This window comes from Leptopilina boulardi, unplaced genomic scaffold (genome assembly GCF_019393585.1).
Source record: "Leptopilina boulardi isolate dan_hultmark-lab unplaced genomic scaffold, ZJU_Lbou_2.1 LbouV2_322, whole genome shotgun sequence".
Lineage (NCBI taxonomy): Eukaryota > Metazoa > Arthropoda > Insecta > Hymenoptera > Figitidae > Leptopilina > Leptopilina boulardi.
Window position 1 is genome coordinate 1,034,490 of NW_026137888.1, and position 17,002 is coordinate 1,051,491.

The following is a 17,002-nucleotide window of genomic DNA, read 5'->3' on the forward strand; positions in this document are numbered from 1 at the left end:
TTACTTTCCGTTTTCTGCAGCTATAAGCTCCTGTTGACTTGTCAATTGCTGATTAATCTCGCTTCCATTGGAGTTTTCTTCATTTTCATCTGTTTCCTTCTCTAAATTTTACAATGAGAATTTAAAAATTGAAATTAGAATAAAAAATGTATATTTATAATGTACCTGTATCTTCGCCGATTACCATTCCCAGATTGTCAAAGTTGATTAATCCTAAATTTAGAAATAAAAATAAGTGTATACACTTGCAAAAATAAATGATCGATTTAAAAAAAATTATTACTTTCCGAGTTTTCTGCAGCTATAAGCTCCTGTTGACTTGTCAATTGCTGATTAATCTCGCTTCCATTGGAGTTTTCTTCATTTTCATCTGTTTCCTTCTCTGAAATTTACAATGAGAATTTAAAAATTGAAATTTAGAATAAAAAATGTATATTTATAATGTACCTGTATTTTCATCAATTATCATTTCCAGATTATCAAAGTTGATAATTCCTAAAGTTAGAATTGGAAATAAGTGAACGGTTTACGGTGAATCTCCGGAACCAGGTAATGTAGACAATGTCAAGTCAGTCAATTCCGACAATGTTCCCCCACAGCACCGGATATTTAAGGATATCCCTGAGACATCCTGGGGATATCCATTGCCTTGCGGCGGTTTGGATATCCCTGGGATATGCCAGGGATGTCCCAGGATATCCTCAGGATGTCCGAGGGATATCCAAACCGCCGCAAGGCAATGGATATCCCCAGGATGTTCTAGGGATATCCTTAAATATCCGGTGCTGTGAGGGTTGATATTAACCGGCCATTGTTTACAACTACAGATTCTGGAGATTCACTATTAAATATGCATTATAATATAATAATAGTAATAATTGATTTTTTATTACTCACTGCGAATCTCATTATTAAATGTAATTTGGTTGACGTTTATCGCATCTTCTGATAGAAAGCCGTTCTCTGGATCAGTTGTTATAGCTGAAATATTATGAAAAGATAAATTTCTAAAGAATTTTTATGCTCGATGTAAGTAAATGTATATGTCATTGTTAATTTAAAAGGGGTTTATCAGCCGAAAATAAGTTTTTTAGAAAACTACATTCAATAGATCTGTTATTACTCACTATCAATGTAACTGTCTACAGAAATTTGGCTCAGGTGTAACGCATCTATTGGTAGAAAAACGTCGGTTGGATCAGATATTATATCTGAAATATTACGAAATTAAAAATAAATTTTTATACACGACATACGTAAATGTAATGTGATTGGTCTTGGTCAGTAAAAAAGGACTTATCATCCAAAAATAATATTTCTAAAAAATAGCAGTATATACGGCTTGAAACTCATTTTTTATACTTTCAAGGTCGTTGATTACGATTCCGAAAACCCTTCAGTAACGAATTTTAAGTTACTCATTTTCACGTGCAGCAAAAAGGATTATTCAAAATGAGTAGCGTACGCAAATAATTTTGAGTTGTATGCTATTCATTTTGAGTTCAGTTTTTTTCTGTGAAGGTACTATAAACAGGATCCTTTACAAAATTCCAGGTGTCTTTTGAAAAATGGAATAAGCTGCCGTCAAGATTAAATACATAGGATTGTAAGATTTTGTATGGGATCGTTTATAGAATTCTACATAGGATTTATGTATAATATATAGAATTCTATATAGAATCCTACATATGATCCTATATGGGAGAGATTGTTATTAATAATTATTACTTATTATTGTTTATAATAATAAAGTAAATTGTTTGAGTTAGTACTCTTATATTTTAATTAATTAATTAACAGTAATTAACAAAAATTATTTTTAACCTTCGCCAGACAGGATACTTTTTATATACACGGTTGACAAGATCCCACCCAGGGTGGGCCAAATGTTTTCTTCTTTGTATATTGCAATAAAAACTTAGAATCATTCAGTTTTTTTCCAAAATTGTTATATGTCACCAAATAATATATTTTATTAATGTTTTGTTGATTTTTTATATGTTTAAACAATTTATTATTAATAATTTATAACTTTTTCAAATATACATACGACAGTAGAAGAATTTTATAAATTTGTTACCTTTTCTTCGTAGTTATTAATTCAAAGGTTATAAATAAAATAAAATATATAATTCAATTTGCAACAACTATTATTATAAATTGTTTAAACAAATAATTGTTGCTATTTATTAACATTCTTCATAATATTCCTAGAAAATTGCAATTTTTTTCTAATTTTGCATCTTAACAAGCTCAACATAATAAACATGAAGATTTTATATGAATTTAGTATTCAAACGATTGTTTAAACAATTGTTGAATTTACAATTTTACATCAAATCTATCTTTTATTATATTCGGCTTAATGAGTTGCAAAATTTGAAAAAAACTACATCATTCTAGGTCCGCAGAAAAAAGTAAGTAATTAACAATATTTATTTGTTTAAACAATTGTTGAATTAATAATTTTACTTCAAATCTATCTTTTATTTATTCGGCTTGATAAATTGCAAAATTAGAAAAAAACTGCATCTTTCTAGGTGCAGAACAAAGAAAGTTAGTAAATAATAACAATAATTGTTTAAACAATTGTTGAATTAATAATTTTACATCAAATCTATCTTTTATTATATTCCGCTTGATAAATTGCAAAATTAGAAAAAAACTGCATCCTTCTAGGTGCAGAACAAAGAAAGTTAATAAATAATAACAATAAATTGTTTAAACAAATGAAAAATGCAATATAATATTTTTTATATCTATTATTTGACATCATAAAACACTCACAGTGAAAAGTCTGCATGATTTGAAGTCTTTTTGTAAAATAGAATTAAAAAAATATCTGAATCATCCCGGTTATCTCCGTACATACATTGATAAAAGTTATAAATAATCAAGAAGAAATTTTTTTTTTAAATTTGTTTTTACATTTTTTGAAAGTTCTTAAGATTTTGTTCAGTGACTTAAAATCGCGATTCAATTAAGGCAAAACTTTAGAAGATATGGCAATTTCAATTTGTCTGGCCCACCCTGGGTGGGCATCTTGTCAAGCGAAGGTTAAGAATTATCCTACATAAGATCATAATGTATAGAATCCTATAATGAATTGTCAAAATAAATAACCCATATAAGTTTTCATGTTGGATCCCGCAAAGATCTTGCATAATATTCATCATATTGGTGACCTTTAAGCCAGCTTATTTTATTTCTCCTATAGAAGGTGCCCATAAGTTTTATTATAGAATCATGTATAGGATACTTTATATAGTACTTTTTACGACACTTATGAGGAATCCTTAATGATTTTTGAGTGCGATACTGATCAAAAAATACGTTCGGAAAATATTAAATTCATGCTTCTGCATTTTCAAAATTTAATCGTACAAAAATGAAAATCAATCAATGATAGGTCATATTTTACTGTCCAGATCATTATGTCATATTTGTAAGAGTTAAATTTTACCAGAGGGGATAGTAATTTCCGCTACAATGACACCTGAAATAAAAAGTAAAAATTAACGTTAATATTTTTATATACCTACAAGTAAAATTAATTACAATTAAAATTAATTAATTAATTAATCTATTGATCTGAATTTGTTGGGTTCAAATTCTAATGTATTTTTAATCAATTTTATTTTTACAATTTATTTTTAATTTTATATCACAAATAATAATTTTTTATTAGCTGATTTTTTTGGTTTAAAATTATAATTAATAATGTTATATTAATTTGATAAGGGTTGTGAGAGCTGCCAAAACGTTATTTAATAATTAAAAATAAATTGTTAAAAGTAATTGTGGAAAAAATGGGTTATAATTTTAATTTATATGAATATGTTTTGTTTTAGTTTATTGAAATATATATACTTCCACTCTATATTTTAAAATATGTACTTAAAATATAACAAGTATTACGTTAATTATTGATGCATTTATTGTATTTTATGAAAATATTGACTTCATCTTACTTTGTTACAAAAAAATAAATGTAAGTAAAAAAAAATTTTAAATGTAGGTGTAAGAAGTGATAAGGAATTTAATTACTTAATTTTTTTTTAAATCGTGTAAGACCTGTAAAGTGATTTTGATTTAAAAGATTCATTCTTCCCTACTGTGTTAAAGATATGTAGGAATGTAATACCTTCCGCCTCTTCTGCGTCTTCCATTTCTTTTGTTTGCGTCTCTGGTGTTGCTTCGACGTTACTCTCTTCAATTTCAGCGGGAGAATCTACATTTATTCTTCTAAGTCTTGCCAACGGTGGAACTAGAAATTTTGAGCAATGTTATTTAATTTCAAAGTGAAAAAACTATAATTGAGTGCACGGAAAGCATAACCGACGCTGCGTTCGGACTCAGGGGGAACGCAGCGTCGGTTATGCTTTCCGTTGACTCAATTATGTTACTTATTTTCAGTTATTGGAATAGTTTTTAAGATAAATTGAAAAAAACTTACGTTTTGTGGGTTTGAAAATTTTGTTTACTTTATCATGCATTATTTTAAATGCTGCTTTGGCTGTCAACCTAAATTATTAACTACGTTATTGAAACTAACTTTCATATAGAAATTGATTATATTTGTAAACATATTCCTACCTAGGGACATTTTGCAATTTATGAATCGTATCTTCCATAATTTTGCAAAATTCAGATTTGGTCTTAGTTTTTTGTCGCTCTGTTAGTAAATCATCAAGATTTTCTGTAATCATTATGAACATAATATCAAGTTCTACAATGAAAAAGTTTGTTTTAATTGTTGTAAAATTCGAATAACTGAGAATCAATGCCAATATTGGCACTATATTGGAACGAGGTACATGTACGTTAGTGCTGGATCAATTACTTTTGCATTTTTTTGGCAGACATTACTGCGCTAATATTGGGCCAAGATAGCAATCCTGTCATTTCAAACATTCTTTGATTTTGCTTTAAATTCATTTACAATAATAATTCAAAATGAACTAAAATGTATTTAAACCCAAGCAAAAATTTATGTCAAATGCCAATATTGACAGTATCATTTCAATAATGACATGGATTAAATTTTATACTGTGCCAATACTGCAAGTCAATACTGTGCCGGTATTGTAAATACTGTAATGGCAAACCAATATTATAAAAACTCTTTTTTAAAAAAAATACATAATTTATTAAGTTTTTAAACTATTTTGCTTACACTGAAAAAAATATATTTGAAACAAATAAACTGTACTTTAAGCAATAATTACGGCAATTCGAACAATTACCATTTAATGGAAGTAGGGGAGAGTGGGGCGAAACCGGGTACCTCTTTGGAATTATCGGTTTACAAAGAATCTATCAAATAAATTAGTTCAAATCTCGTTGAAAATTCTTCCTTGAACATTAAAGAATGAGAAAATAATGTCGATTGCATGAAAAAAATTTTTGATCAATTTAAACCAGGTTTTTTAAAAAAATGCAAAGTACCCGACTGATGCCATTACTAACAACTAGTAACGGCGACCGTTATTATTCCAAATATATCCAAGTATTGGTTCTATATTGGCGACCAGTACTCTGCCAGTACAGGCGCAGCACTTATACGGTTATAAATTTTTGATTGGGAAGTGGAATTTATTTTGAAATAAAATGAAATCAAAGGGAATTAAATTTACATTAAATATATATATATAAGATTTTGATAAATATTCTAATTATTTATAAATACCAACTAATTGTCCAGGTGATTTGCTCTTTTTGACTAAATCAAATTGTTTTTCCGAAATTTGAAAGACATTGTTATAAGTTGGTAAAGTTTTATCAACGATGCTAATTTTTGATCCCATTTTTGAAATTATTTGCATCACCTCGTGAGCAAAATTTTTACATTCCTCATTTTTTGCAGCAAGGAGTGCAAACTCTGAATGAGCATCCAAAATAAATTGAACAGGCACTAAGGAAATAACATACGCGGCACATAAAATTTCTGTCGTATCTTTTGATAAATTATTTCTGAGCCAAATCTCTTTCATGACCTAAATAAAATATTGTTTCTGTTAAATTAGAATTATTTTATAATGTTTACAAATAATCAAATTGTAGACTCATTAAAACGGCATATACCCAACCAAAAATTTCAGAATTATACCAGAGTTCACTACTGGTGGAGAACTGGTTCAGTATTGGCTGCCGATGCTAAGCAGTCTGTACTGAACCAGTACTGATATTTTAATTGTAGCAGTACTGTTGCAGTACAAACCTCCCAGTACTGGCAAACTAGTACTGAGCCGATATTGAGCCAGTACTGGCTCAAATAGATTTTCTTTTTGATTAATACTAGTTTACATAAAGTTGTAGAGTGAACCTGATAAATCTTTTTGTTTAAATATTTTGTTTATAAAAATTTGTTCACCTTGATTTTATTTTTCAAAATTAAAAAGTATATTTCATTTTGTTTTTCTGTGGGTAAAATTATTTAAACAAAAAGTTTCCTGAGACCAATTCCAAAACATTTTGTAAGATTGTCTTATTGTTTTCAGATATGCAATAAACCAAAAAAAAATTTTAAACGATCAAACTAAAAATAAATAAATTTGTTCATAAAAATTAATATTTTTTAAAATAAAAATTTTAAAAAATTTTCTTGGCAACACTTGTTAAAAATAAAAAAAACAACTTTTATTTTCTTAAAAAAGTTTTTCAAAAATTCATTTTGATGCAAATATATGTGATTAAAAATAGATATTATACTTTAGAAAAAAACTGAAATTTATAAACCTACAAAAAATTACGTATACTTTTTTTTCTTAAAAAAATAAAAAAAAATATTTATGTTTTGTTTTATGTAAATTGAATTGAATTTAATGTTAATTAATTTATTTATTATATTTTATTGATTATTTTTTATTATTGTATATTTATTTATAAAATTCTTGGTATTTTCGACTTTTTTATAATAAAATATTAATTTGTTAGTTGATTAATTTAATTAATATTTAATTTGTGTTGGGTTACTAAAAATTTATGACACTTTTTCCTAAGTATACTAAAAAAGTATTATCCGGAGCAGAGATTTCACTATTGCAGTGAAACTTATCTCTGTTACAGTTAAAACTTTCTTTTCGTATACAATAAATTAAAAAACTGCCAGTACTGGCCCAGTATTACTTGTCAGTAATATAACAGTACTGATTTTAATACAATAATACAAAAATTTAATACTGAACCAGTAGTGGTTACGAGTACTAGTGCCAACTCTGGTAGCCAATACTGGTAAAATATTATCATCCCAAAGTTACGCCAACTCTGGCGCCAATACTGGGTGCCAGTACTGCGCCAAAAGTAAATTTTTTATTGGGTACCTGTCGAAAGTGATACCAGCTGCATTCGTATTCTGCATTTCGAAAAACTTGTTGGCAACTGATTTTTAAATCAGAATCAAAAGATCCAATAATTAATTTTACATTTCTTATGCATGGGACTGATACGATTTCATTTAATATTTGATTTCTGACAGCCATAGTTACTGAGACGGTTATAACTGCACAAAATGTTATAAATGCCTTAAAAATAAAAAATACATTTTCATTAAAAAAGTAATATATTAAATTAATAATGTATTGAATATGTAATATGTTTCACACGCATATTTTTTCCGTGTACATTATTTTCAAAGAAAATGTAGTATCAATAATGTAAATATTGTAACTGGTTAAACGTTAAAAATGCATACCTTTCCTCCATCTTCAACAATAAAATTAATAAAACTTGCTTCAAACTTCTCAAAACTCAACTGCAAAATATTTATTAAATAATTTTAGAAATTCTTAACTATTAATATGATACTTTAGAAACATAAAGATTTGACTCATCATAATAATTTTTTATTTATGCCAAATAAAAAATGTAATTTACTACGAATGTATTTTATCTTAAGTAAATATAATTTATTTCAAAGGAATAAATACTTTTTAGGTTATTAGATAAATATATATTTTTCTTTGAGTGTAATACTACACCATTTTTGTAAATTTAACCTAAGCATAATAATAAAATTTGAAATGTAAAATAAATTTAATATCCTGTAATAAAGCCAATATCTCTTTATAAATAATCAAATGTTAAAATAACCTGAAAGGAATCATCGATGTATAAAATGTTGATATCATTTTTAATCGGATTAATTTTAAGAATTTCCACCCCTGGTGCCACTGATTTATAATGGTTTTGTCCTTTCTTCAGTAATTTGAAAAATTGCGTGCTTGTCTTAACTTGTTCATATTTCTCCATTTTTGCCTTTAACATTCTTGGTCTCAAACCGTTAAAAGACAATATTACTTTTTCCCTAAATTGAATAATTTAAAATATATTACCTTATATCTGTATGCAACCGAAGGTTGAAATATTCAAAGAAACATAATTAAAATAACAGCTTCATGAAATTTTTTTTCAAAAAATGTTTTTTAAAAAAAAAATTTATAAAATTGACGTATTTTCAGAAATCCTTATCTAATTTAATATATTTATGACTGCAATAAGCATACAAAATTGTAAACCAATCCGTGAAAATATTTTTTTTGAATAATGTGGTAACAAGAATAATAATAATGATAATAATAAATTAACCTGCTTTTGTAATTTAACAAGAAATCGCCCTGAAAGCCGATTGAAGTTTGGAAACAATATTTTTTTCTTAGTATCGAACGAAAATTTGTTTTTTATATGTTTTTCAAGTCACATGAACTTTTCATTAATATCAAGAAATAAGGAGGAGATGGTAAACGTCATAATTGAAAATAATAAACATTGGGAAAAAGAAAACTGAACATAGTTCTTAATCACTTGAAATGAGTTGATAGTCACTTCATTCAAGCCGGTTTTATTATTTTTTAAATGATTTTGAAAAATTAATGATGTGATAAAAATGGTTGATTGTGAAAAAAAATTTATTGTATGAATTTGTATTACTAATTTAATAAATTTAAATTTTTCAAATTTAAAAAATGTCAAAAGTTTTTATGGTAATTCTTCGAAAATTTAATTATTTTTATATGCAATTTATATTTCGTTAATGAGGAAGTTTAACCTAAAGTTGCTCTTCTCAAAATTAACTTATGTATCAATATTTAAATTAAAATTTTTCAAAAATTGTCATAAAATTCTTTAAAACCATTCATTATTATTTTTAATGCAATTTTACGAAATTTTAATTGTTAAATATTTTTCAAATTAATATTTTCAAAAATTCAACCACCTTCAGAAAAATTTGAATTGCAATTTTTCAAAAATATTTTTTTTCAGAATTAAAAAACATACGTAAATTCAAATTCTCAAACATTATTTTTTTCAAGATTTATAAAGTTCGCTATAAGCCAAAAATAAGAATTTTGTTTCCATTTTCAGAAATATGAAATTTTTTACGTAATTTTGATAAAAGTCTTTGAATTTTCTCTGATTTCCCTGACTAATTTCACTGTTTCTAACTTTCATGGTACAAATATTAAATTATTGATAAATAAAAATATATTAATTAATTTAGTAATCTTTTCCACCTAATGGTTTTTTTTAATTTTTAAAAAAATTGTAGTAATAGTAATAAGTTAACTTTATTTTATAAATTGACAGAAGAACACCTTGAAACGACGTTTAAAAACAATAAGATTGTCTCAGAATTCAATGATAAATAAATTTTTTGAATTATGAAAAAATATAAATATTTATAAATATTGATTAATATTAAAAATAAAAAAAAATTATGTTAAAAAATAATGGAATAATAAGATAATGAAAAAGATCATACCGCTCACAAACTTGGTCAAATATTTTTCTATGACTCTCCATGGATGTTCTACACAACTCCACAATCTCATCCTCTGCTCTCTTTTTTTCAATAAAATTAGTTTCTGAAGCTTCGTGATTATGCGCGTTTTGATCAGATCTCCATTTCCCATCTATAAAATTTAATTTTGCACGGCATTTTTTCGATCGAAGAGCACAATATGCCGTCAATTTATTAGTTGACGACAAGTAATATTTAAAATTATTTTCTATAATCAATGTAGAATTTTTTATTTTTCCTTCCACTTCAGACATTTTAATATTGATGAACTATCACATTACCAAAAGACAAGTAACCTATCATTTATACATAAACATATACAGCAAAAAAATGAAAGTCTCACATTTTGAAGTGTGTGTTATATATCAATTATTTTCTGAAAATTCAAACTAAATCATTAAAGCTTAATTCCTATGGTATAAATTAATAATTAATTTACTATAATTAATATTAACATAAATTAAAGTAACATTAAGTTTGAAATTAATTAAAAATTTCTAATTAAAATTATTTTTATTATCACTATTATTCTATAAAGTATAAAGTTTTCATACCACATAACAGAATAGAAAATTATACTGGAAAAATGTCTTCAAAAACTTTTTTTTTCAAAATAGAAAATTAACAATCAATAAAGAAGTTATTCAAAAATTTTAAATTAATAATAAAATAAGTATGTATTTTACGAAAGATTCATCTCCTTCTTTGTTTAAATTTTACAGTTTGAAAAATTCTCTTGATGCGTTTTCAAAGGAACAGATTTAAAAATATAAATTGTAATTAGTTGATTTGGAAGGTGGAAATTCACTTTACGCACTTACACAAGTTTCAAAAAACTCTGTCAGACTGCTAAAAAAAATTTTAAATGTTTCAATTCTTTGATAGGTCAATAAAATATATAAGTACAATTGCAGCAATATTTTTTAAATTTTCATTATAAAAATAAAATTAAACAATTAAAGGGCTGGATTCTATACCCAGATGCGAATTTAGGTTGGCCTCCAGAGTTTGAAGTTTTCCTAAGTTTGACAATTGCAAGTGCCCATGGTTGGCCCGACATTTTAATCAAACCATGGTATGTAAAGTTTCGTCAACCGTCGTTCAAATCATAGATAATGGTTTGCCGGACAGTTGGCTAAACTTCTCGAAATATAATTTAAACGACTTAAAATTATTGGTTATGGTTGGCTCGACAGTCGGAAAAAAAACTTTGGATCGACAAAAAATTCGCCCTAGGGTAAGGAAATACGCGGCAATTACCGATATCAAATCTAAATTGTAGTTTTGTAAATAATATTATTTGTACCCTCCGTTTTGTAAATCTGTTCGAGCCTTAAATATTATTCTGTCACGGCGCTTGTCTTTTTCTGACATGAGTTTACCAATAAACTTTCCATTTTGCAGAGAATCCAACCTCATTTCCTCAATAGCAAGTGTTTTTTTCAACTTAACTACAATTAAAGTAAAACATATATTAATGAGACTTTAGAAAATAAATGTATTAAGGAAGACCTGTACGTATAATAGAACAATTTTACTCATTTTGGACGAACTTTGTCATTTTATAGTAATTAAAATGTTATCGGACAGAATACTTAATCTAATATCTCAGATTCAATTTGAAAAAATATTACTTTAATTTTATTTTTTTGGAACTGAGACAATTATAGTTTTATTTGGTATAAAACAATGATTAGTTTAAAATGATTACTTATTACTTTTTACATGTTTTTTGAGTAGAAAAAGCAATAACAAATTGTTTTCTAAACAAAATGTAAAATTATTTTTAGAAAAATTCCAAAATTTATAATTGTGGTTTTTTAAATTCTAACAATTTAAACAATACAATACCTTATTTTCAATATTTTTTTATTTGATAATTTACTATATGGTACGTCCGCATGAAAAGGGACCACTTTGTCACTATTAAAGTTATCTGCATAAATGTATGTAAAAATTCGCGAAGTTATGGAGACTCAAAGTTAGAAGTGTCAAAAACCTAATTTAGAGTAAAACGAGTTTGAAGTTCAAATCTTCTATTATTTCCTATGTTAAATAAAAATTAAAATATTAGTTTTTTAATTATAATGAAGTCATCTAGAATACATAATTTAACGTGGAACACTTTTTACTTAGATTTTCAACAATAAAAAAACAAGGGGGGGGTCCTTTATGTTTATTTCATAAACATTTTACTTCCTTATTGTGTGAAGCAAAAAATTTGCTTCCTCTTGGAAGAAGCAATGAATTTCTCCAATTGAATTGATTTAAAACATTTCGAGTTGCAAACTGCTTTAAATTAATTAAATTTTTTGAAAAATTAAAATAAGAAAATTTTTATTAATTTTGGGTGTAACATGTACTTTATATATACGAATCAATTCGTTTCAATGAAAGAAATACAATTATTTTATGTATTAACTTGAATTTAAATAAATACAAAATTTTTTAGCTAAAATATGAATTTTTGATTTTTTAATTTTCATTAATTCATAAAATTTAAATCAAATCTATACTTTATATATAGCAATCGATTCGTCTTGACATAAGAAAGATGATTTTATTTTATATCACCTTACATTTTTCTATTTAAAAATTTTTAGAAAAAAGACGATAAAATTTTTTTTTTTGAATATTTTTAAAAATCCCTTTTCATGCGGACGTACACATATAATATTAAAATTTTATACATGCAAATCTCCATATTTGTGGATGACTTCCTCCCAATTTCTTTTTCAGCCTGCTGTTTAATGATTCGCATAAATTATTAGTACGATGAGGCAAATGTCCAATGCACAAAATTTCTCTCCTTCTTCCCCAAAATCTTGTTAAATATCTAATAAACTTATTAAGTTTCTTGTGGTATTTAAGAGGATAATCTTTTACTTTTTCTTTGATTATTTTCAAAGCATCAAAAAAACAATTTGCCGGTGCCAATGCAAGACAGCAAGCAAAATCCAAAATTACTTTATTAGCCTTCTTTAATCCCAATACTTTCCAATTCTTTTTCATAGCCTTGAATTGAAACGTAATACTTTACACAATTGTTATACTAACAAAACAATTTAAATTCAAAAAATGATAGGGAAAGTAAATAGAACAATGGCCAACAATTGGTGTTTTCGGCTTGCTTACAAATCATGATCCGGATCACAAAAAGGTGTTCAATTGCTTTGAAGTGTAATTATGAACTAAGAAAAATTATGAAAAATACATGCAATTGAGCATGACTGAGTGATCCGGATCATGATCCCATAGGCAAGCATATTATTGTCATCGGTTATTGTTTTTCAACAAGACACAGCAAGCATCAATGCAAAAGCAATCTATTAATTAATTAATTAATTAATTAATAATAACTTAAAAGTATCAAAATTAAAAGAATTGATACCCAAAATGTGGATTAAATAAAAAATTCATACAAATTTTGGTATCAATTTGATAGTTTCAAGAAAACTGTATTTTTTCCCCAAAAACTAAGAAAATTTTATCCTTCTCTTAAGTTTTACAATTATTTGACCAAAATGGATAAAATTTAGTATTCAATGTATTTTTACAATTAACCCTTAACTGGCACCACCAGTCCTGTAGACCCGAGCATTTTACCGACCTCAAATTAATTAAATGTGTAGCTTTTGAATATTTTTTATATATTCATATTATTATATTCAATATATTAGTTTTTCATATTCTTAGTAATTCTCTAAGTTTTTTTATACAACTAATTCGATAAAAAAGAATAATACAACAAGAGTATAACCTTTCATTTTTAAGCCATAAGATTAAAATTTAAATAACTCATGAATTTTCTAGTAAAGACACAGTAATTTTTTGTTTTTATTTATCAAATTTTTTTTTAACTAACTTAAAATAAATTAATCCCTGTAAAATTAATTACATTTAAAAAAACAACATAAGCTACCTCAGATTAAATTTTTGTGCAAAACTATATAATACCGGCTGTATAATACACTTTTGAATACGTCGGGTCCAGCTGACCCGTTGTGCCATTTACGTTCGAACGCAGAATTGCGCCAGTTAAAGGTTAAAATACAATAAAAATAATTTTTAAACATTCGCTTTTATACCAAATAAGTTCGTGTACGGGACCCTCAAATTCAGTGCGAGTTACAGTCGCACTTGTCTGATTTTATTTTTATTAGATTTTATGTTACTATCGTTAATTTAACCTTTTTCGAATGAAACCAACATCCGTGTACTTTACAATTTGGAAATAATTCCTTAATTGATGTTTGAACAGCAGTTTCAAAGTCTAGCATAGCATTTTTAAGGTTAGTTCTTAAATTAGGGCATAGTTCCAGAATTTTTGAAAAAACTTTCTTGTACAAGGCTTTAGTGCGTCTGGTCATCAATATGTACAATGCACCAACACTCTATAAAATCATGCCACAAAATATAAAAAAATTGACAAAAGTACACATGAACAATATACTGCTCTTTTTCTTACCGTACAAAAATAAAAAATTATGTTTTTACATACCTTGTCATTTAACCGCAAAACAATAATATAGAGTTGACAAATTTTTGCAATCTTGGGACAAACCTAATAAAAATTGAATACGTTTTTGAAGAAATAATATTTTTTTAAATTCCTTCCCCGGTTGAAAAAAATGCACAGGATCGTGTACACTATCTTGTGTATGATCTTGAACATGTTCATTCATCAGGTCATGTAAAAGAGCATCAAGTGAATTTGGAATGGCTGCGCGAACCTTATAATCTTCTGATTGTGGATTGAAGCTTAATTGTGGAGCATGGCTTGCTTCAGGCTCTGAATCAGGGATCAAGGCTTGATGATGGCTTAAGAATTGATCATAGCTCGTGGCTTAATTCAGACTCCAAATCATAGCTCAAGGCTAGATTCAAAATCGAAATCACGGCTTCAGGATTGATCATGGCTCGATCATAACTCAGGGATTGATTTAGACAATTCATTATGGCTCAAGACTTGATCATGGCTTCAACCTTGATTCATATTCTTTATCATGGTTCAGGGATTGATTCAGACTCGAAATCATGGCTTGAGTCAAGATTCCGATTTTTGCTCATAGCTTAATACAGGATCATGATTCAAGGCTTAATTCAGACTCCGAATCATGGCTCAAGGCTTGATTCAGAATCTAAATCATGGCTTCAGGATTGATCATGGCTCGATCTAGATTCAAACTTTGGATCATAACTTAGGGATTGATTTAGACAATTCATTACGGCTCAAGACTTGATCATGGCTTCAGCTTTGATTCATATTCTTTATCATGGTTCAGGGATTGATTGAGACTCGAAATCATGGATCCAGAATAAATCATGACTCGAGTCAAGATTCCGATTCTTGCTCATAGCTTAATATAGGATCATGGTTTAAGGCTTGATTCAGACTCTGAATCATGGCTCAAGGCTTGATTCAGACTCGAAATCATGGCTCGGTCTAGACAATTCGACGATTTAGACAATTCATTATGTCTCAAGACTTGATCATGTCTTCACTCCTGATTCAGACTCTTTTTCGTGGCTCAGGGATTTATTCAGACTATGAATCATGGCTCGAGTCAAGATTCCGATTTTTGATCATGGCTTAATACTGGATCATGGTTCAAGGCTTGATTCAAAAATCTATAAATAACCTAACTTTTCTACTTCAAAACGTTGCAATTAAAAAATTAGCCTGGATACCCCTACTAAAACTTTTTTTATATTATTCTATTAATTCCATTCTACAATATACTCGTTTTTAAAAAAAATCTATCGATAACTTTTTAAATAATCAAATAAAATATGTGAGTTTTGCATGTTCAGATAGGAATCCTATGTTAACTGGTGGAACTTAGAACCCAAATTTCTCAGTTTTTAGCATGGCAAGGGGTACTGGGTTTTTTACCACTTATAAAGTACATAAAAAGGAACATTTTCCTAGAGTTTAAAAAAATTCTAGCGAAAATCGATTTGCCGGAGAAATACCTTAAAATATACAAAAAATTTAATATGATTTTGAGGAAGCAATATTGGATTTCTGATATCAGATTCGTAATCAGCGACCCCAATATCCTCTAGATACTCAATATAACCATATTTCCAATAATCGGAAATTCAGTGTATATTATGATAAAAAAACATAACATTACCTCAAATGTGCCGTCCATATACAACTCATTTTGTTCATTTAATTCGCTTATGAGCTTGTCAGTGGAGAATAATATTGCCATATTATTTCCCTCAGTTACGATACCTTTAAGAATGAGCTTTAGATCTGCATGTTTTGAGACATACTCTGCTAATTCCTTTAAACTATTTGGACGCTGGAATCCTGCGTTTTTTCTTTTTCTTATTAAAATTTGCTTTACAGAACTCCATTCTAATGTTAAGGTTTTTCCACTTTCTTTGAATCTAAAATCCATAGCATAATCCTATTATTATACAAATAAAATATTTATTACTAATGCGATGAAAATATTTTGCACAATTTATTCCTTAAGAATAAATAAAATCGGACAAGTGCGAGTTACACTCGCACTGAAATCGAGGATTCCGTACTCGAAGCGAACTTATTTGGTATAAAAACAAATGTTTAAAAATATGTGTTGTATGACAAATAATATAAGTGATACAAAAAGGAACAATTTTTTTAAAAAATTTAAGAAAATTGTTCCTCCTTTGGTATAAAAACAAAAAAATTTTTAAATATGTGTTGTATTTCAAATAATATAAGTGATACGAAGAGGAACAATTTTCTTAAATTTTACAAAATTGTTCCTGTTTGTATCACTTATATTATTTGAAATACAACACATATTTAAAATTTTTTTTGTTTTTATACCAAAGGAGGAACAATTTTCTTAAATTTTTTAAAAAAATTGTTCCTTTTTGTATCACTTATATTATTTGTCATACAACACATATTTTTTAAACATTTGTTTTTATACCAAATAAGTTCGCTTCGAGTACGGAACCCTCGATTTCAGTGCGAGTGTAACTCGCACTTGTCCGATTTTATTTTATAAAAAATATTTTATTAAAAAAATATAAGAAACATAATTTTATTTCAACTCGCAATATTTTTATTGTATTTACATTTTAAAAATGCATTGAATATTAAATTTTATCTTTCTAAGTCAAAAAGAGATAAAACTTAAGATATTGATATAAGGCTAGTAGCTGCTTGTCAAGGAAAAATCGAAAGTTATCTAA

The 17,002-nt window shown here is 26.9% G+C and overlaps 1 protein-coding gene and 1 pseudogene across 1 annotated transcript; both read right to left on the reverse strand.

Moving 5' to 3' along the window:
* Positions 1-4,523, reverse strand: LOC127284302 (uncharacterized). Its single transcript, XM_051309691.1, has 9 exons — positions 4,457-4,523; positions 4,145-4,267; positions 3,464-3,496; positions 1,128-1,211; positions 898-981; positions 448-495; positions 284-382; positions 166-213; positions 1-101 (listed from the first exon to the last, which is right to left on the reverse strand). Exons 1-9 carry the CDS (start codon positions 4,494-4,496, stop codon positions 1-3), a joined length of 660 nt encoding a protein of 219 aa, XP_051165648.1. The 5' UTR covers positions 4,497-4,523.
* Positions 4,519-17,002, reverse strand: part of LOC127284303 (uncharacterized) — a 27,916-nt pseudogene continuing 15,432 nt past the window's right edge.